The 21,920-nt window shown below is 36.9% G+C and overlaps 1 protein-coding gene across 3 annotated transcripts in view; it reads left to right on the top strand.

Annotated features, from left to right (window-relative positions):
• cntnap2a (contactin associated protein 2a) overlaps positions 1–21,920 on the top strand; it is a 322,102-nt gene that overhangs the window by 194,992 nt on the left and 105,190 nt on the right. For all 3 annotated transcript variants that reach the window (XM_017428430.3, XM_037973045.1, XM_037973044.1), the window contains exons 11-15: positions 3,155–3,317; positions 7,109–7,215; positions 10,871–10,990; positions 11,875–11,990; positions 14,100–14,184. In XM_017428430.3, the coding sequence (XP_017283919.1) occupies positions 3,155–3,317; positions 7,109–7,215; positions 10,871–10,990; positions 11,875–11,990; positions 14,100–14,184 (591 nt within the window). The remainder of the gene's footprint in view (positions 1–3,154; positions 3,318–7,108; positions 7,216–10,870; positions 10,991–11,874; positions 11,991–14,099; positions 14,185–21,920) is intronic.

Genomic DNA, 21,920 nt, shown 5'->3' with positions numbered 1-21,920 from the left:
TGGTCAATAGAAAGGTACATTTTATGCTTCAGTGAATTTTTGAGTTTTGTTCGAAACTACATATTGTTTTTGGCAACTGTTCTTTGTCTCTTCTTGAAATACTCTAGATTTTCAATCTTAGAAAATTTGTCGTGATTCACATCAGAGCATTTTGGCAGATTTCCATTCTGCTTCTCCTGAAACCGTTTTTGTATACGTACTGTGGCCTGAATTGTGCCCAGGAAAATGAGAGCTGGTGTTGTTCCTTCGGTGTGTATTGTCAAAGAAGCTCTCTGAACACAACAGGGAGGCTGTGAAAAAGTGCCAGAAGGACTGTGGGGGATTATTGTTGTTGCTTTCAAATACAGATAGGAGTTTTGGTTTGTGTAAGCTGCAAATTAAAACTACAGAACTATAAGTTTAGGGGAAAAAATGTTCAGCTCGTTTTTGAGATTTTAACAGCTATTTGATTACATATAGGATTCCTTTTTTTATAGGTACTTTATTTACTTATTTATTGCTTACTGATAGGAAGGCATAACATTTAAACCTTCTTTAAAACATGGTGGGGGAAGTAGCAAATATTTTGCTGCATTTCAGCCAAGATTGTGTCATAATATACTAATTTAATGCAACATTAAAACCTGAATTATACCAGGAAACTGAAATATCTGATTAGTGGCTGTTTTAATCTAATAAATTACCCTTGAATGTCAGTTTTTCTTTTTGATATGCAGAACAGATTAGCCTGAAGTGTTTATAAATAATGCACAAGATGTTCCTCAATTATTAGTTTGGATATTTGTGCCTCCTAAATAATTTAACAAAATGTTATATTGATCACTTCAGAAACTGGAAGCAAAGTTTCCTACTTTTTTACCTCTCAGAAATCATTTTGCTCTGTAAACATATGTCCAAGTATAACATTTTGTTTCATTGGTTGTTCTTTCTATTTGTTAGGGCTTGTTTGAAAAGGGTTCTTAATGTATTAGTGTATTTAAAGTGGGGAAACAATCAAGTAGTGGCTTAAACAGAACCACAGATCAACAAATTCCTGTATGCTTTTATGTCCTGTAACAATGTACATTTGTCCACCCACAGGTTCATGCTTTGCACTTTGCATTCTGCCAAATTTGCAGGATTGAAGCCTTTGTATTCATAAGCTGTCTACAGGATGCAAAATGCTGCCAGCCAGCTGAAGTCTGCTCTGTTTCACGTCTTCCCTTTCCACGTGTCCTTCCTCCTTTTCTTCCCTCTGACTGCTTGTCTCCCATTCTTCTGCAAAGACAGCAGGCAGGCGAAAAGACAGATGGCTAGGACAAGAGAGAAAACTTTTTAGGGACTAAATAAAAATCGGAAGATATGAAGAAACGTATGAATCCAGCAAAATAACATCAACACTTTACTGTTCTATTATTGTATTTTCTTTGGGTCAGCCAACCATAAACACTAATAATGTCCTCACACACATACACACACACACACACCCGCACACACACAGACAGAGTGCATATGGCCTCTACAATAAGCCTCTTGATGCTTTGGCCTTGAGGCTGATGGGTGGGCTGGAGAGTATGACAGTTTATAACATCACAATGATGGAGATGTCATTGAGCTCCTGTGTTTTATGACTTACCTTTGTGCTCACGGTAGAGATTGAATTCTGGGTTCTCATCTCCAATTTAAGACGCTGCTCATACTCAAATACAGTTCAGTACACAGCTGCATAATGACATATTTGTGCATGTAGAGTTCACGCTGGTTATCATACATCCACAGACATTAGTGTGTCCAAGATGGTTTATGTGCACAGACAAACACATAAAACTCAACAGGCACGCAGTCCTGGCCTCATTCCACAATCCGGTCAAGGCACAAAGGTCTTTCTGGATGGGCCGTTGACTCCTGTATTTCATAAAGGTACAATATATATTGGAAAACATATGTCCCCTAGTCTATTGCAGGCTTAGCACTTTCACTAAGGCTAATATACCTTGTAAATAAGCTCTAAAACCAGGAGGCAGATGAAGGTTGATAGTTGTGAGAAAGTGACAGTTAAAAGCCTCTGAACTGGTCTGTTGTTCTTTGTCAAGGATGTTATGTTTTCTGTCTGCCTCAATAAAAGGTCCTCTTCTCAACTGTGTTCTTCTCATTATCTTTGTTCAAACAAGATGTTATGCATTGTTCTTTCACTGATTTTTTTTTTCTTCCAGGTTTTAGTTATTTTTATCTCCATCTTTCTGCATTTGGCAGTTAAAAGTCACTATATTAGGTCCTCCTGTTCTATTGCTTGGTAACAAAAATAGTTAATCAGTCAATCATAAGGCACCAATCTAATGCATTTAGGCATCTAGATGTGGTAAAGATGACTTATTGAAGTTCAAACTAAGCATCAGAATGGGGAAGAGAAGGTATTGAAGGAACTTTGTCTGTGACATGGTTGTTGCTGCCAAACGGGCTGGTTTGAGTATTTCAGAAACTGCAGATCTACTTGGATCTTCACGCACATCTCTAGAGTTTATTGAGAATGATCTGAAAAAGAGAAAATATCCAGTAAGCAGCAGTTGTTTGGAAACAAAATGTTTTGCTGATGTCAGAGGGCCGCCTGTTTGGCGATGATAGAAAGGGGACAATTGCTCAAATAATCACTTGTTATAGCCAAGATCTGCAGAATACCATCTCTGGATGCACAACAACCTTCAAGCAGATAGTTTACAGCAGCAGCAGAAGACCAAACCAGGTGCCACTCCTGTTAGATATGAACAGGAAACTGAGGCTACAATTCGCATAGGCTCGTCAAAATTGGACAATAAGAGATTGGTAAAACATTGGCTGCTCTGCTGAGTCTGGATTTTCTGAATTCTAATGGCCTCCACGGTCACCAGATCTCAATTCAACTGAGCACCTTTAGGATGTGGAGGAACAGGAGATTTGCATCATGGATGTACAGCTGTAGCATCTGTAGCAACTGTGAGATGTTATCAGGTCAATATAAACCAAAATGTCTGAAGAAATATTCCTCAGAGGATCTATGCCACAAACAAGTCAAGGAAGTTCTGAAAGGAACAGGGGGTCCAGTCCAGTTCTAGCAAGGTGTGCCCAGTAAAGTGGCCTGTAAGTGTGTACAATACTGTTTTATGATGTGCTTTTCTTTGTTTTTTTCTGTTGGTTGCAGGGTACTTTCTGCAGACACCGTTCCCACCTTCCCAGCATTCATTCCAGGGGTGCATGCAGGCGATCCTGGTGGATGATCAGCCTGCTGATTTGCATGCAGTGGAGAAAGGCACTGTGGGAGCCTTTGAGAATGTCAGCCTGGACATGTGTGCAATTATAGACAGGTAAAAATGATAACTGCTACAGGTTCACACTTCCACCCTATGATGCATGAAGAAAAAGGGAAAAAAGCAACAAAAACAATACTATCATAAATCAGATAAACTGGAGAGTCATAAAGTAAACAAAACTGTTATGTAAAAGTATTTTCAATTCTTATCCTGAGACTTATTACTCAAGATTCTCTTTGTTGTCTGTGCAACCGCAAATGAATTATGTTTATGTGTGCCTTGTTTAAATGTGCCTGTCACACTGATAAATGGATATAATTTATGAGAAGGCTTCCTGGTGTAAAAGAATGGGTCTAAATGCAACATTCTTTTCATTTTAAACTGAAAGCACAGAGCAGGTTTCCCTCATCCCCCTCCCCCTTTGGAAAACACTCTCGCGTCTTAATCAGGCATCAAAAATTCGTCACACAGTTCACTATTTCACTGGCAAGCAGAACTTGGCAAGAGCTGGAGATTCTGCACAACGCGTCCCAGTGTTGGCTCACTGGCAGCATGCATTAAAACTTGTTGACATTTCAATTTATTTCCTTGTCATGAACTAGACAAACATATTGGGATGAATTTGCAATACATGAAATCAGCCATGCTTTTACCTCAATTTGAGAATTGTTTGTCATGAAACAAATGTATCTAAGAAAAATATTTTAACTCTAAAATGATGCTTAACATCATCAACTAAAGCCAGTTCATTTGGGGGTTTGAGGGTGCTCGTAGTTTTGTAAGAAAATATTGTCAATATAACAAAGCAGGCAGAAAATACCTGCTGCTGCATGATTCAGATCAGTTTCTGCAAAGAGCAGTCTGGTTTATTGGAAAGTTAGGAACTCAAAATTAGACAACCAATAAAAGTGGATGTACATACTGCCTCTAAAAATAATCAATTTATGTAATAATTTCATTTAGATTGTTTTTATCAGCTGCTGCCAAATATGAAAGGGTGATAATGTTTTTGCTCGTATGTGCATTACTTTATTTGTTGTTAATGCTTGCAAAAGATTGCATTCAGTTGACAAATTTTGAAGAAACTCTCAGAAAGTAATGGATGTACATTTACAATTGATTAACTTTTGGCTGCCACAACCAGTAGACCATGAAAATAAAAAAGATTGGTTATAATGCAGTCAATTTTACAGATTTTGACCTAAATTTGGATGTGGTAGGAGCTCAGAGTGATACACAACACACGCTTTGAGTGTGACATCTCACAATATTGCATGAGATTGCACATAACTTTAATTTTAAACTTACAACTCTGTTATTTCTCATCATAAGATGATCTTAGTCAAAAACTAAAAATCTTAGTCTGGCGAGAAATGCAACGGGCAATATACATTTCTTCAAAGAATGTTAACACTTTCAGTTTTAAAGTTTTTATATGCCTGTAGTTATCAATTGCAATAACTAGGAGTCAGTTGAAATCACTTGCTTTGCTTCTGCAGTTTTATGATGATATTATGTGGTATGAAAATATTATTTTTGCAGATTGCAGGGCTGTAATACGGCTGCTACTTGCTGGCTGTAGGCCTTTTTTTTTTTTCTTTTTTGGGTTTTGTGAGCATCCTAAAATTTCCAGGCTCCTATCCAGGTTGCCATATTGCTCACTTCTGTTACTTCAGATGTTGTGTATCAACTCTGCAGTACTTGAGGTGGGCCTTGTTCTGCCATGGAAGATGAATGGGTGCAGTGTTACCATCTACCTAATCAGAATGTCTTTGAAGGCGGTTCAATAGCCCTGTCTGACCTCCTTTTGATCAATGCCGTTCCACTGTGGGATTCTGTTTAGGCTGAAAAGTTGGAAAAAACACATACAGCACCTGAGACACAGCATTGTGCAGGCACTCAGAATAATGCACATGCTATTTTCCACAAAATCGCCATAACTGTAACACAACAACACAAGAAGTGGCACATAAAACCCTACACAACCTACATGTGCTGCAATCTTGCCATAGATTTCCTTTCTTCTCATACAAAGCCCTGAGCTGTTGGTGTGGTTCAGTGCCCCCAGCTTGCTAAGAATAATGTCTTTTGAGATTGTCAGGCCTTGTCAATTGCAACCCATTGTGAAAGCACAATCACATTTTATCTAGACTTCTTAGCCTGCTGAAGTTGTGCTGTGTTGTGTAAAGCAGGGGCGCTGTGGTTGTTTACAACAGCTTATAGCCTCTTACTGGTTCAGTTTTGTACATATCCAAGAAAAAAAAAATCTCAGTTGTGTTTTAGTTTCATCACGGAAGGACACGTCTCCACAACAATAATCTTGCATGGCCACATAGATAAATGCCTCTGTACTATTTAACTGCCCAATTCCCAACACGGGTGCAGAATTTTGCCTTTTCAAAGCAACCCCAAAGCGCTTATGAGTCAGTGTTTGTTTTTCTTCCAGCTGGCTTCCCTCGTCCTTTTGTTTCTTTGATTAATTTAAAAGCAGACCTACGTTTTCTAATTACATAACTTGTGCATGAGGACGTTTGTAAAAGAGCCTAAAGATTCATGGATCTTGATGAGTTTTGGAATAACGTTTTTTGGAAGAAAATGATTATTATTTTAACTAACAACAAAATTAAAATAAACATTGGTGTAATCTGTCAGAATTATTATTATTATTATTTCAAACTTAGGTGACCACTAGGTCTACTGTATCTATGGTTGATTATTTAATGTGAAATGTTTTATTATTGCTGATTAGTGTCTTACTTTTGGTCATGTCATCTTTTTCTTTTAAAAACATAAATCAGTTGTGTTGGAAAAATTCTATCAACAAGTAAATGCCCATTATTTTTTAAAGGATTGCATATCACTAGCTTCCTTTATTGCCAGTGTTTTAAACTAAGATCATTGTGACATCTTGCAAGAGCTGTTAGTGTTGAAATTATGTGTGAAGATGAGCATTGTACTCATCTACTACCAGATAAAGGTTTAGCTTAATTTCTGCAAAACAGACAGAATTATAGCCATTTTTGCATTGGCTATGGTTGATTAGCTGTGGTGGCCATCTTTAATTTGTTTGACTTTAAATGCTAAGTTTCAGATGTAAAGCCAAAGATTCTTTTCTGTGAGTTTTATTAAAATCTGTCTTGTGGTTCATGAGATATTTTGCTAACAGAAAGACAAGGTTGATGCCAAGTTCTAGGCAAAATGTGTTGTGCTCAAAATATGCTATGAAGGGAATGCTCAGCTACCACAAGAACACATCTTATCCTGATTTCTGTAAAACTAACTGTGTTAGTCATTTTTGTTGTGTAAATTTAACAAGGGCCAGATTTTCTTTTTAAAACAAGTATATCTTTTTTTATGTGTTATTTTTGCACTTTGTTTGTACGGCGCCCACACACAATTTGGCTGTATTAATATACAGTGTTCAGATCCAGCCTTTCACACAGAATAAATGATAATTTTACACTTTATGTGAGTCTAACCTATTATGTTTGGGTCTTTGACCTTTTTGTATTTGCCTTATTTTTGTCTGTGATAATATTTTACAACTACACAACTACATTTATATTGTGTACGGAACAGCTGTTCCAGTATACCTCCGACATTCAAAGATACTTTTAAGATGTGGCAATTTTTCAGCAGGAAACACGTTAGTCTTTAGCGTCGTTAAGGTAGATAAATTTAACGCACCACAAACGGACAAATCATGCTTATTCAGCATGATGAAGGTATCATTTTTGTTCCTGTTGTTGATTTGTTGTTTTTTTCTTACACATACTAAAAGAAACTTCTTTCTGAGAAAACATGCATCCTGTGAATGTTTCTGAGTCCAATCTGTGTCTCTTCAGGTGTATGCCCAACCATTGTGAGCATGGAGGTCGATGTAAACAAACGTGGGACAGTTTCAGTTGTTCCTGTGATGGAACAGGATACAGTGGAGCCACCTGCCACACTTGTGAGTATCTGAATGTATAAGAAATCATTTGTTTTCCTGGACTCTCTTCGCTTTTCTTTCTCACCACTTCAGCATCATTGTAATGTGTTCCTCGTGTGCATTCTTACGACTTGGCTTTGCTCTGTTTGACTTTCAAAGATTAAGCCGCTTTGCAATTCTCAGCACAGAGACAGATGAACTTTTGAAGTGCTCCGATGCCAAGCTAGTCCAACTGCATCGTATTTTGTTCTCTTCAGGGGAAAAAAAAATAAAAAATTAGAGGAAGAATCCGACCCGCAAAGCACCAGCACATAAACAGTGTCAGAGCTTTCTTCAGGCTTAAAATTTGGGAAATGCCATTTTTCATAAGCCACAAACTTTAATGAAATAAAAAGAGAAAAGTTCAATGCATAATTAGGTGAAAATAACAGATTCACTACATTAGGAGTTTGACCGTTTTAGATGGGAAGATAAATTACATTTATAAATTATGTTTTAGAATGTTTGGTTGCACCAGGACTTATGAATTACAATAAAATTAGTGAGGAAATAATGGGAATGTTATTAAAATACAATAGTACATCAAACAAGGTGTTAAATGATGCCTTTGCTTTTTAAATATACTGTTCTATCAGTCTGTCTCTTCCTGTAGTGATCTGCATTTGTTGTCCAATATCTTTCCTGTTTATAGTTTCTTCTGTACATTTTTTGCAATTAAACTACAAACTTCCAGATATTTTGAGCTGTTGACACAATTGGAAAGAGTGTGCTATGACTTTTTGTATTTATAACTTTTATACTTTTTGAATTATTTAACTTTATTTACAAAGATTTTCCCAATAAAAAAACATTGAGATCTCTTCCAATCCTTCAGAAAACATTGTTCTCTGAAATCTGCTTCCGCTTACTTACTCTGTTTTCTTATGCTAATTTTAGCTACTCTTTTGCTAATTATAGCTTTTTTATGGCTTTGGAAATTTTACTGTTTATCTGTTGGTTTTCTAATTTAATCTTGCAGCTACGGTTTGGTTAATTTCAGCTTTTAGCTACTATTTCATTGATTCTAGCTTCTGTTCAGCTTGTGTTTACTGTAACAGTTCATTCTTTAACAGCTTTCAGCAAAGTCATTTAGCACTCAGCATTCATACTGCATTTTTTGCAAAAAAAGGCAATTTCTCTAGTTAAATACCTTTAACTGAAAGCTTTAACTCTGAGTGTTTAATCTACTTTAGAGATACCGAAATGCACCATGCTGTATTTTGTTCAAAAGATGAAAATCTAGATTTATTGGACAGTTGAATTAACTTTTGTATGGCATCAAATGTGTGTTCAATATGAAGAGAATAAAAAAGAAAATCAAACAACAGGTCTATTTTATTTTGTTTTGTTATTTCTTTAAAATGTATGAAGCACTGATTTATTAAATCAAAGCAGACTGGGCTGTCTGGTCTGAGCTTACAAAGTCGTTTGCCAAATCTGACGTCCAGCCAGTAAAATGTGGGTAGGGAGAACGGATGAGTAATTCTCTTCCCTTTCCTCAAAGCAGCTACTCAGGCATGGGACTGTGAACAGGAGCCCTGATGGAGCTGGTTATTGGCCAGTAGATGGTTGTGGATGTATCATGTGTGGCTGTGAAACAGACACTCCTTTAAAATCTCTTGGACTCAGAGCTGTCCCAAATAAAGAGAGAATTAAAGATGAAGACAGACAAATCTTTAAATGGTGGTTGGATATTTCAAACATCTTAAAAGCTCCTCCGTAATTTAGTAAAGTGATAAAGTTACTGTAGTACTTCTTAAATGATCAAGTTAATTAAAAAGTCAGTTGATAGAAGATGCATTTAATAATCAGATCTTTTCATACAAACAGTAATTACAAATGATTTTCTCATTTATGTAAGTTTCTTTGGTTTATTATCTGTAATTAAGACAAGATTCTATAATTATTTGACCAAAACAGAACCATTGCTTTAAAGAAAAAGAGTTTTGACAAGTATTCTCAGAAATGGCAAATCTTGGGTTATGAGACAAAAAAGATAACTGCTTTCATTGGCTTTTCAGCTATGGGCTAAAATATATTTGTAGTTGCTTTTAAGAAATGTATTTAGGTCAAACCAATTACCATTCTGTTTGCACTTAATTGCAGCCAAACATTATAGGAAGCAAAGCTTTTTACATGCTTTTATTTAAAAATTTTGTGGCATTCTTCTTTGTTTTGAACACATTAGCAGTTACTTCTTGGGTTTAACTTTGGAAAAATGATTTTACATTTTTGTTACTTTCCCCAGAGCGACTTCTGGCTTTTTGGCTGCAGTAAGTTGCAGCCTTTGACTGATGGGTTTGAACTAGACAACAACAACCTCAAAGAGTTGGTCGATCCTTACGAGCTAGCACAGCATGACCACTTCTGGTCTTCTCAGCAAGAAACTACATCTCTATACCTCTGGATGAACAGAGCAATATCACAGACAAAAACATCAATAATCTTGTAGTCAGGAAAGGTAATGAAAGAGGAAAGAAGGGTAAAAGAAAAAAGACAGACATGGCACATGATGAGACAAAAATACAAAAGGCATTCCAAGCAAAGTTTTTTTTTTTAACTTTGTTTCTTGTTTTTAACCAATCAAATGCAAATCCAAAAAGTTTTAATCAAAGGTAAACTCTCCTTTGTTTTGAAATGAAATTATTTTTTTATGTCCCATTTCCCCTTTTCTTTGTATGGATCAAGCCAAAGTCTGTCATTATTAGGTTGTCTGATAGTGAGTCGGACCGACACTGAATCAAGATGATAGAAATTCCTCCACAACTGATGGAGCGAAAGAAAGACAGACTTCCTAACAAATATGTTGCTTTACATTCATTCTAAAACTCTACAGTTTGATGAAATTTTTCAGTGCATCTTCAACAACAATCTGTGTAAAATAACAAATGGAGGCTCCAGATAGCTGACTTTCAAGTTTATGACCAAGAATAAATGCAGAGACAAAGTTAATAATCTCAAAATTCTTTTTTTGTTTTTTCTTTTTATTCAACAACCATTCATCCATTCATTTTTTGCCACTTATCTGTGGTCGGGTCGCGGTAGCAACAGTTTCCAGGAGCGAAACTTAGACTTCCCTCGTTCTCATGGCACTCTCCAGCTGCTTCTCAAGGATCCCAGGCCAGAAATTATATATATATTTCTTTCAACATGTTCTGGGTCTTCATCAGGGTCTTCTCCCAGTGGGACATGTCTGGTAAACCTGCAGAGGGGGGCATCCTAATCTGATGCCTGAAGCACCTCAGTTGAATCCTTTTCATGTGGAGGAACAGTGGCTCCACTCCCACTGAACGACAAACTCCTCACCTTATCTGTGAGGCTGAACTCGGCCACCTTACAGAGGGAGCTAATGTCAGCTGCTTGTGTCTGGGTTATCTGGGTATCTCGGTCAGCAGAGAACCACCCCCGTGCACGCTGAAGGTCATAGCTTGAAGACGCCAGCAGGTCTACAACATCCACAAAAAGCACCCTCCTTGCCACAATCAACAGCTATATTTTAATATTCTTTTTTTACATCAGTGTATCTCAACATGACACACTCTGGAGGTGTTAAAATAAGACTTTTATTGTGCACTTAAATATTTTTTCTTGATTTTTATTGAAAACACTGACATTTTCTCTCTTTGCTTTGCTACAGCCAACTACGAGCCCTCATGTGAGGCCTATAAGCATTTGGGTCGGTCTTCTGACACCTACTGGATTGACCCTGACAGCAGTGGACCTCTTGGTCCCTTCAGAGTGAACTGTAAGATGACAGGTGGGTGCTGAAGTGTCTCTTATCTGCTCTGTCTTTCTGTAAATGTGCATGCGTCTTTCCCTACCTTCCTTACTATTTCTGGCCCCAGTGACCTGCAAAAAGAAGAAAACTCCACAGCCCCTTTCTTTCTTAACCTGAAACTGCAGCAGGCTTAACCTGCTACCTGGGGTTTCCATGGCAACACACGCAGTTACTAGCATTTAAGGAGCAGCCAGCACAGACGCTTGGAAACACATACACATCAACAAAGAAACCAGAAACGTATATGAAACGAAGCAGTTGGGTAAATCTAGGAGTGCTTCTAAATGACCCTCGTGGCAAACAGCCACCCACTTGCACACTTATACACACACTCACACACACACACATGAACACACACGCTGGAATAAGTAGATAGTGTGGAACAGCAGAGCACGCAGGTGGAGCGAAGGCAACACTTTTTGATGAAATGTCACTGCACCCCACTGGCTAGCCCCTTAGTCAAGGCGAATAGCACACTCACACACACCTTGGAAATGTGGAAATGTTAAGAGTTTTTTTTTTTTCTCACACACATTCACACACCTCAGAGAAATACAAATTCATACATTCCCTGCAAATGAACATGAAAGTGCCTGAGTGGCTGGTTCATACCTTAGTAACTCATAAGTGTCTATTTACCTCTCAGCACTCCAAGCTATAACGTTAAACACAAAGAAAACACTTGATTTCCATGGCAGCTAAGCTGTTGTGTTCGTGTAAATTAACCATATTTAATCATGTGTAATTTATAGCCTATACTTTAAAATAAACATTTAGCAGCTGAATTTAGCATTAACCTTTTTTCTCCTAATTCTATAGCTTACCAGCATGTGTTTTATGTTTCTCCATTTGTGTTTTTGTAGAGGACAAAGTGTGGATGACGGTTGTGAACAACCTGCCACCCGATACTTTAATCACAGGTTCGAGCAGAGAGAAACGTACTGTTCTACAGGTCAACTATAGTGCCTCCATGGACCAGGTAACACACAAACAAACTTTGATGTTTTTTTTTTACATCAATGCTTGTTTTAAAACACCAAAATAGATTAAAATTATAGGCAATCCAAAATGACATTAAAAAAAAGTTTAAATTACTGTTATCCTGACATTATCAACTGTGGTGTCATATGGATAAATAGGATGTTGACTTTTATTCTATCTGTCACATGTTCTGCTTCATCCTGGATTGTTTTTATTTGTATCTTAGGAAGAAAAAAGAACAGTAATTCTTATTATAAATTATAATAATATTTGTAAGCAATTTATAAAGGTCTGAAATAATGTATAAATTTATATTAGAATGTTTAAAACAATCCTTGTTTCATATCTTAACTAACACTGTGCAATATATTTCCAGCTTTTGCGTGTTGGACTGAACAAACGTCTTTGTCTCTCATGCTCCAAAAATAGTCTGACATTCTTACATATAACCCAAAGTGGACAATGCAGCCACAACTTATAAATATTTGACAACTGTGTACACAAAATAAAAGATGTCGGTTAAATAATCCAGGACATCTGTTTGGGATCTATACTGTTCATTTTTCCTCATGTCTGAGCTTTGTTGCATGTCCACAAGATGTTTTCTTAGTTTTTTTTTTTTTTTTTAATTCACTCATTCAATACTTCTTCTGTACTTTGAAAGAAAGAACAAAGACAAACAGCTGAACATCAAGAGTGGTATTGTGCATTTAGCAGCTGGGATGCTTTTTTCAGTGCAACACCAACAGACTCCAAAGGAAGTGGACCAGTATATGATGCTAACCTTTAAAAAAAGAAAATTTTTATCATAGAAAGACCTTCATTTTTATCTTTCAAAGCCTTTTTTTATTGAGAAGATCTTTATTTAGTGATGTTTAACAACAAATAGTGCAGGTAAGAATGTGTACTAATCCACATTGGGCTCAAGACAAAATCAATAACTAAACAGTTTTCTCTAGAAGTCAGGATGACAAGCTCTCTAGATTGCTCTAAATCAGAACTTAAACCTGCCTATTTTCAAGATGCTTTTTTTGTTTAATACCTCAGTCTTAGGTCTAACACAGATGTTCAGTTGAGAAAACAGTGACAAACTAAACAAATGGTGTAATGCAAAAGTGTAGATGCTTATTACTATCTAATGTAGCATTCTTTTACACTGAAAAATTATTTAAAAACGGGGCCTCATATGGCTAGCCATTAGCCTAGACCAGTGGTGTCCAATCCTGGTCCTGGATGGCCACTGTCCTGCATGTTTTAGGTGTTTCTTTGCTCTGACACACCTGATTTGAATGACTGAGTGATTATCAGGCTTCTGCAGAACCTGAGAACCAGCGAAACGCCTAAAACATGCAGAATAGTGGCCCTCTAGAGCCTGGATTGGACACCGCTGGCCTAGACCTTTGCTTTTTTCTTCGTCCTCCATGCTTTATGACCAATGTTACAGCTGATAAGATATTAACTATTGATATCAAATAAACAGAACATCATTTCAGAACAGAACAATAATAAGATTATCCCTATCTACAAATCAGTTGTTGTTTTTTTTAAACCAACACAAACAGCAGCCTCGCCAAAGTTGCTCTTCCACCCAAATAAAGCTGCAGATTGAATTAGTGCTCAGTCCTGAAAATGCCCAGTTTTAAACTAACATTATGAGTATTTAACCTCATCCATGTATGACTTGTCTGCTGTGGTTCCTCTAAATACACCTCAGACCGTCTGAATCTGCTCTCTCACACTCAAAAGTCGATACCTTAATCTTTCTGCTGAGTGGTTATAGATTGCAGTTGTCACTCTCAGTCAAAAGCAAACTGGAGGTAAACTTTACATGTTTCAACACCCCCATGAGGAGTGACAGCGGTTTTTAACAGCAATATCTGCAAGACAGCTATGTTCAATAAGATGACATGTTTTGAGTAGCCAGTTCTTGCTGTAATTATGTTCCCTCATTATTTGTATGGCTGACTTGTTCCATTTTCAGATGCTAAAAGTCACTGGAAGCAATTTCTTACTTTTTTTTTTTCTTAATAATTTGTTGTTGCATAAAAATGACGTGTCTGGTTGAACAAGATAAAGTTGAAATCCACCTCCCCGCCTGTGTTTCCAGGTGACAGCCATCACCACCAGTGCAGAACACTGCGAACAGCAAATCACGTACAGCTGCCGCATGTCCCGTCTGCTCAACACTCCAGGTAGAGGCCGAAGATGGCATCTTTATTCAACACTGACTCCAACACACACAGACACAAACTGAATGTTTGTTTGGGTTTTTTTTGCCACATGGAGTTTGATGGGAAATTACAGCATAACAAGATTTTCTTTTGTCCAGTTCACAAAATTAAGGAGTGATTTTCCACAAAAACTTGAGGTGATTTCATTAGGGGTCATTAAATGGTCTAATAATATTAAAATAATGGGGAATCATGATTTTTACCTTTTTGTCAATAACCTCAAGTCAACAAATGCACACATCTATTCAAAAAATAATGCATCTCCTTTCCCGTCCAACATTGTCAAACAGTTTTAAAGCTCTTATAGAAACTCATTCCACATGTGTACAGCTTGGTACCTTGATTTTTCATCTGTATGTTTGAACTGCTTAGTTTACCTTGAACTACAGGCAATTTCACTAGACTCTTTTTTTTTTTTTTTTTGGCTATCTCTGAGTGGTTTCTATATTGATCAAGGTGGCATGAGGGGTTGAAATCAGCCCACCATTGTTGCATTTTTTGCACCACCAAGTGAAGTAGTAACAGAGCCAAAACAGTCGACATGTGAAAAGGTAAGCCGGCTTTGCAGTTTAAAGATGAGATATTGCAATGGCATACTGTCTGTGCGACTGCCCAGCCATGGGATTTAAAGCAATTAAAACAACAATAAATGGATTCATTACAAAGGAAACTTTGATGATGACACATGGCAACTTTGCATTTAGTAAAGAAAACTGGTTAACCACAAAGAGGATTTCTAAACGGAGGTAATTTGTCATGTTTTGAAAATGATATGAATGAGATATTTTTCACACATTTAATGCACAGTACTTCATGCATTTTCTGGTTCTGAGATGCTAGCTTCATTTCTGAAAGCTCAAATTTATGCAGGATGTGGCCGGCTCAATTAGTGATTTATGAATGGTCAGAGGCAGCTTAAAGACAAACTGGTCTGAAAATGGGCTGTGTCCAGAGTGTGCTCATTCTGAGTGGATTAGTTTGGATTTAACGTATTTGCATTAGATTCTTTTGAATTTGCTCAACTGAGGAAAAGTTTGTTTTGAATCAGATGCATTTGATTCCCACAATAACTTGGATTTGTTACCAAAAGCAGGGTATTTCTTACTTCTGCACAAAAGTTAAGACACACATCTGAACTGTGCATTTGCTAAATGTGTGTACCTGTTTTTTGCTACCTTTTAAGATCTTTTCTGGTATAATAGCCTACCTTGTCAGGACTGGTTGTCCTTATGGGGGCCAAAGCCTCGTCCTTCTGTGATGGAACATCAAGTTTGGGTTAGGGGTTAGATTTAACGCTAAGATGAATATTAAGATTAAGTTTATGGCAAAGGTCTATCTTAGGCTACAGAAATGAATGGAAGTTAATATGATGTCCTAATAAGGATAGAAATATAAACTTGGGCGTGTGCCTAATATTTTACACAGACCTGAGTGTTTCAAACTTTGAGAATAACAAGCATGTAGACATGGTCATATGCATTTTTCATTCTGCTTTCTCTTCAAGCCGAGATACACTACACTCACCACACACACATACACACCCACTTGTATGTGTACCACACGCTTGCATATGTGTGTGACCGTCATGACCCACCTTAGGGAGCAGCTTCATAAAGACAAAACACCCCTAGCAATTAAAGTGAGTGAAATGAGACAAAGCGGGTGAGGAAGACAAAGAGACCCTGAATTTGTTAGTTGAACGTGTGTGAGGTGGCTTGTTTTACAGTAATTGCGAGGTCTAAAACCTAGAAGCGCTCCATATTTTTGAGGTCTTATAGTTTACTGAAGTTGAAAGTATAAATTAAATGACAGGGTTAAAATGAGCTTACGGTGAAACCTTCGGCCAGGGGTCTGGGAACTGTTTTATTTAAGTAGAGTCCCCACAAGGATAATAAGTACTTGTGGTGCTTGTGCATATGATTGTGTCCATGGTCTTTGATTGACTGAGAGGGAATAAAGCAAAAGGTGGTGACTAATAGCTGGGTATTAGTGCAGCAGACCAAAACTTTGCAATTAACTTCCCCAGCACTGAAAGATGGCACCTACATCTACAAACATGGTGTGTGCATATAAACACACATACCCACTCTCTGTTAATATGCTTTTTTTTCTCTCTTCCTAAGCTTAAAATACCAGCCTACTCACCCCTCACGCCGCCACACACATACACATACAGTCAGCCAGACCTTCATTAACTAGTTTACTCCTAATTCACTACATTGAAAGTTAGGGAAATCCAATTACTAGTCTAGAATGACAGAGAAAGAAGGAGCAAGAAAAATCATTTACCCAAAAATATGCTTCATAAATTACCTGTCAGCTTTCATCAAATTAGTCTGTCAACAGCATTTCCACTCTGAACCACAAGCAGCACACGCACGCGTGGCTGTACACACTTGACACTCCTGCACTCCCACTTTCTTTTTGTCCAGATCTCATCTATGAGCCTGAGACTGGCATTTTAAAGGCAAACGAACCATTAAATAGGAATTATAATCTGCCACCGGTGACACCTCTAATTTAAAATCTGGGCAGTAATTGTTCTAATTGTCTGACCCCTTTCCTCACCTCTGTCACCTAATCTGCTTTCTGTTATTTTTTTAATCACTTTCTCAGGTAAACACATCCACCAGCAGCAAACACATTCTGTCCAGCCTTCACTGATGGGAACATGAAATATCTGAAGAGCTCGGTGGTGATGTGTGCAGAGACACACGCAAAAAAAGATGCAGCTAATATTTCATTTTTCTTCCCTTTTGCCTTTTTTCCTTCCTCCATCTAATCTCTTCTTCTCTCCACTGCTTCCTATAGTCTACAGCAAGCACATTTATCAATTTCTGTCCATCTCTTCTCCCTTTTTACTTCACACTTATCTCCTGTATTCTCTCTTTGTGCTCTCCCCATCCCATTAACCATCTCAAGTCATCTTTCTTCCTTAGCTCGCCTCTAGTTTTTTGTTATATTATTTTTTTTTTCCACTCTGTTTAAATTTCTTTTTCTTTCTGTCTCCAAGTTCTGGTCTTATTACTCACTCTGAACGCTGTTTCCATTATTGTTAGACTCAAACAATTTAGAGGAGAATTAGCACCTTTCACTCAAGATTTACCATCATTTCTTCCACAAAAGGAAACCTTTTACATGAACAATAAATAAGTGCTGCAAATTTTGTCCTCCACAAAAATGAGCTTGTTTAGTCTCTAAATATGTGGGCAAGGTTTTAACACAATTCCTTTTTTTATAATGGTTGTGTAGAAATGAATAAAGTTACTTTCAAATACAAACAAACTCACAAAGATTTGCTTGTTGTTAATGTGAGTGATGCCAATCATGTATTCTTTTATGAAAAGTTTATACAAAAAGTGAAATAAAAGCTGAACGTTCCTTGAAGGAATGTATTTCGCTTACCACCTTTTTATGTCAGTGTTAAACTAAAAGGATCTTATAATGAGGAGGGATTTATAGCTGTTATGGGTAAACCTTGCACATTATTTTATGTAAAATCTTGTGTTATATTGCAAGATCTAGCAAGACCTGTTAGCACTCAGATTATGTGTTCAAGATCATGATGAGCTACGAGCACAACAAACTTCAGCTGAAAATCTGTAAATCTGACTATTTTTGTGTTGATTAAAGTCGATTGGCTGTGATGGCAATCATGAATTGGGCTAACTCTAAAAGTTAATTATTTGTAGATATTTATCCAGTGATTACTTTCTGACAGCTTTAATAAAATTTATCCTGTGATATGAGGTATCATGATAACAGACAAAAATGTTGACTCTAATGAGTAATGCTAAAGTTTTAAGCAAAGATCTTTTGCAATGAGTCGCACTTGGTGTATGTGTTGTGAATTACTCTCAGCTACAACTTTACTAAGTTTTAGCTTAACATCTGTAAAATCCACCTCTATTTATAAGATATTTATATCTACTATGCATCTATTTATTTATAGGATGAACTCAGCTCTCTGACGTGACAGTTTGCCATTCAACCAATCTGTCTATTTATAAGTGATTTTTAATATGTTATTAGTAGTTGGTGACAATTTCACACAATGCAAAAGGATAATGAGGGTATGTCACATTTTAGTATGTTCGAAAATGTAGTCACCTAATCATTTTTATTGTGCAACCAAAACTATTTGCTCTACGTTCAGACGTAGCAGTTGCACATTTTTGTAGTGAGAATGTGTCACATAAACACATCGTTAAAATGGTTTCCTAAATCATTCACAGCTCTTCCCTGAGTGACATCATTATCTGATCACACGTATTGTGCAATTATCTGTGAGGTGATAAAAAAAAAACTAGCATCCGAGGCTGTGTTGTCTCCAAAATTAAAACGGCATTCATCCAAACTTCTTCAGACTTAGCGCTGCACATCCTCTGGTTCTTAGCAAAACACCTGCCAAAAGTGAAGCAGATTAGAGCGCCATTGTCAAGACATTGAAGAACACACCCACAGAGATTCATGTTTTATTTGTGGGATATGTGCACATGTCACCCACACAGACTCAGAGAGGTTTTGTTAACTTATGAAACCTGTTTCTTTATTTCTCAGGCTTTCCCTGAAGTGACTGATAGAAACATTTAAAGCGTACAGTGAAAAAAAAAACCAACTTTTCCATCAAATAAATGAGCTTATTTATTCAGTGAACTGTGGTTCACAGACTGAAGTGTATAATATGCGCACAGCTCAAAGTCAGCAAGGATACGCTGACATTTTCTGCTTGTACAATGAAGCTTTTTCTTAATCTCTCCCCAAGTTGACAGCAAAAAAATGCTGTCATTATAAATTGTTACTTTTTTTCCGTGATATTTTCACCTTATGTAACAGTGAATTATTAGAGTATTTATTGGTCATGAATATGTTGCAGGTGATGCAGTCTTTATAATCAACAGAAACATTAAAAGACTTATTTAAACTGTGAGATGAAAACAAAAGAAGAAAATTAAAAGCTTAGTTTGCCTTGCTGCCTTTCTTGCCAGAGTTTTAGGCTAAGATCATCTTAGCTGTAATGGCAATTTTGAATTGGATTGACTCCAAAAGTTAATCTTTTATAGATGTACAGCCAAATATTACTTTCTGAAAGTTTCATTTAATTCTGTCCAGTGGTTAATGAAATCTCTTGCTAACAAACAAAGTTAATTTCAGTAATTAAGCAAAACTTTGAAGCAATGAGTGGAAATGTGTTGTGACTGACTCTCAGCTACAAGCACATCAGATTTGAGCTCAATATCTGTAGAATTGACTGAATTTAGACATTTTTGTGCTTAAAAAGGTAATTTTGCTGTGGCAGCCTTCTTGACTTTATTTGGCTCCATTTAAAGATGTATTTACAATAATTACTTCCTGCAAGTTTCATTAAAATTCTGCCAATAGTTTGTGAGATATTTTGCTAACAAACACACAAACAAACAAAAACACTTTTAAATGCCATCCGCTTTCAGTGGTGTATTATAAAAAAATTAAATATATTATTATAATTTTTCTCTAGGCCTGAAAATCTCTAGAGAGGAGAACATTTTCTCAGTAGCAATTTCTTTTTTCCCCAATATCATGCATAAATTTGTATTTTTTCAATTAATTTATCACAACACACCATCTGACCCAGATCTCAGCGAGAGGCTTTGTAAACACTTTGACCTGGGCAAACCACAGCCCCTGAATTCAGATTTTAAAAGGTTGGAAATTGGCCCTGGGTGTATTTGAAACAAACAAGGAGCAAACTAGGAAGACAGGAGGAGATGAAAAAGAAACAAGAGTGACAAAAGATGAGAGATGAGTGCAGTTCAGGATAATGAGGCTGTGTGTATGCATGGCGTGGTTACAGTTCCTTCTTTGGGTACCTCTGCTCTCACTTATTACCTCACAAGTAATAGTCAAGTCAACCACTGTCATCCACACACACACACACAAATACAAGTGCTGCAATAAATCCTAATGACTTTATTTCTTGAACACTTGTCATCTACTTTTTTTTCTCATTTGTGGTTTTTAATGTTCATCGTTAACCTTTTTTTTGTTTTTTATTAAAGGCAGCAGGAAGATATAATAGCTTGTTTTGCCTTTTCTGTTTTGTTTTTTTTAGTCTCCAGTTCATGTGTTTTGCAAACATAACCAGCCCTGATAATGGCATGCTGCTGTGAAATGGGAACAAGGCTGAGGAAAAGGGAAAAGTGTGTCGCTCATTATGCTGGAAAATATGCAATCTTTAACTAATACACTGTAAAATGAAATGCTGCAGACTCTGCTCTTGTGTGGCCTTTAATTCATCATACTTTCTAATATTGTTTGTATAACAGTTTTACAGCTATAGTGAAAAGGACTACACTATTCAACAATAACCATGTCTTTTTTATTGCAGTTGTTTGAGATTATGTCACTATTAACATCTTTTTATATTTTATCATTTATATGATCCTTTTTTATTAGTCTATTGTGCCTCATGCCAAGCTACGTCTTTCATTACTCAACTAATGTTCTGGTTACAGTGTCATTAATTTGTGAAAGAACCTCAGGCCAGGAGCAAAGAAGAGACTGAGAGGGAACAAGAACTAATATACTGAAAGACAAGAGAAAGGAGAACTATTACGCAGGTCCTCGGGCATCTCTCTTGCTATTCCCATCTCCCATCGCGCTCGCTCTTTCCCTTTTCTTACCCCTGTAGATGAACTCCTAATTAACATTAAATTATTGTCTCCAACTTCCCCTGCTTTAAATGCGGTGATGAAAATCTGCCTCCCTTCAAGGCTGCTGCAGCGTTTTAGTCCCTGCCTATCATGAGCAGAGGCATGTTAACTCAGGGAGGTCACGCATTTAATAAAAGGCACTCATGTAAAGTTAGACTATTCAGTGAGTGTCAGCAAGGATTGGGCTGGTTACCGGTTTAAAAGTATACCACAGGGATAGAAAGCCCCAAAACTACAATTTTTTATCATATTGTTCTTATAACGATATAGAACGTAGTTTTTAATTTTTGTCCTCTGTGACTGGAGTCTGTTCTTCTAGCTGTCATTCAGTTGGGCATTCAAGCTGAGGGGGAATTCCCATAAATCTTTACTCTAATTAAAACAAGGCATGGTCAGTTGGTTGAACGTTTTATGCAGTTGTGGCTTGTCTACCTAAAAGGCAATACCCGTCTCTCTTTTCGAGGTAAAACTGTTGTTAAAACAATTGTTTGCAACAAGCTACAACAGTTAGCGGGTGAAATATACAGCGGACTGCAAACTCGCTACGGAGGCTTTTAATTACCCAGCTAATTAATTAAATAACATCAGCTTGTCAGGATCTAAATGTTACATTGCAAAGAGCACAACAGAAATAGAGAAATAGTATTCAGCTCAATAAGCACATGTACTTTAGAATTATAAAAAAAATTGATCTAGTGCTATAATTCAATTTCCACTTCTGTGCATCATGTGGACCTGAGAAGTTTATTTTCCCTTCTTATTTCTCATAAAGCAGGGGTCTGAAGTCTTTATGTTTAAAAGAGCCTTTTTAATCATCTTTCCAACTAAATATAGAGCCACTAAAGCTACAAAAATCCACTGTACCCAGTTAGGTTAAACAGGAAGCACTTAAAGACATCTGTCAAGATGTTAAACCAAAGCAGCAAGTGTGTTATTGAGCAACCAAGTGAACTTTCTACGGTAAAGTGATGTTCAATGAAACAGACCGTTCATGAAATAGAGTGA

Source organism: Kryptolebias marmoratus, linkage group LG21 (assembly GCF_001649575.2).
Source record: "Kryptolebias marmoratus isolate JLee-2015 linkage group LG21, ASM164957v2, whole genome shotgun sequence".
NCBI lineage: Eukaryota > Metazoa > Chordata > Actinopteri > Cyprinodontiformes > Rivulidae > Kryptolebias > Kryptolebias marmoratus.
Note: the sequence above shows the minus strand (reverse complement) of the source record. Positions and strands in the feature narration are given on the sequence as shown.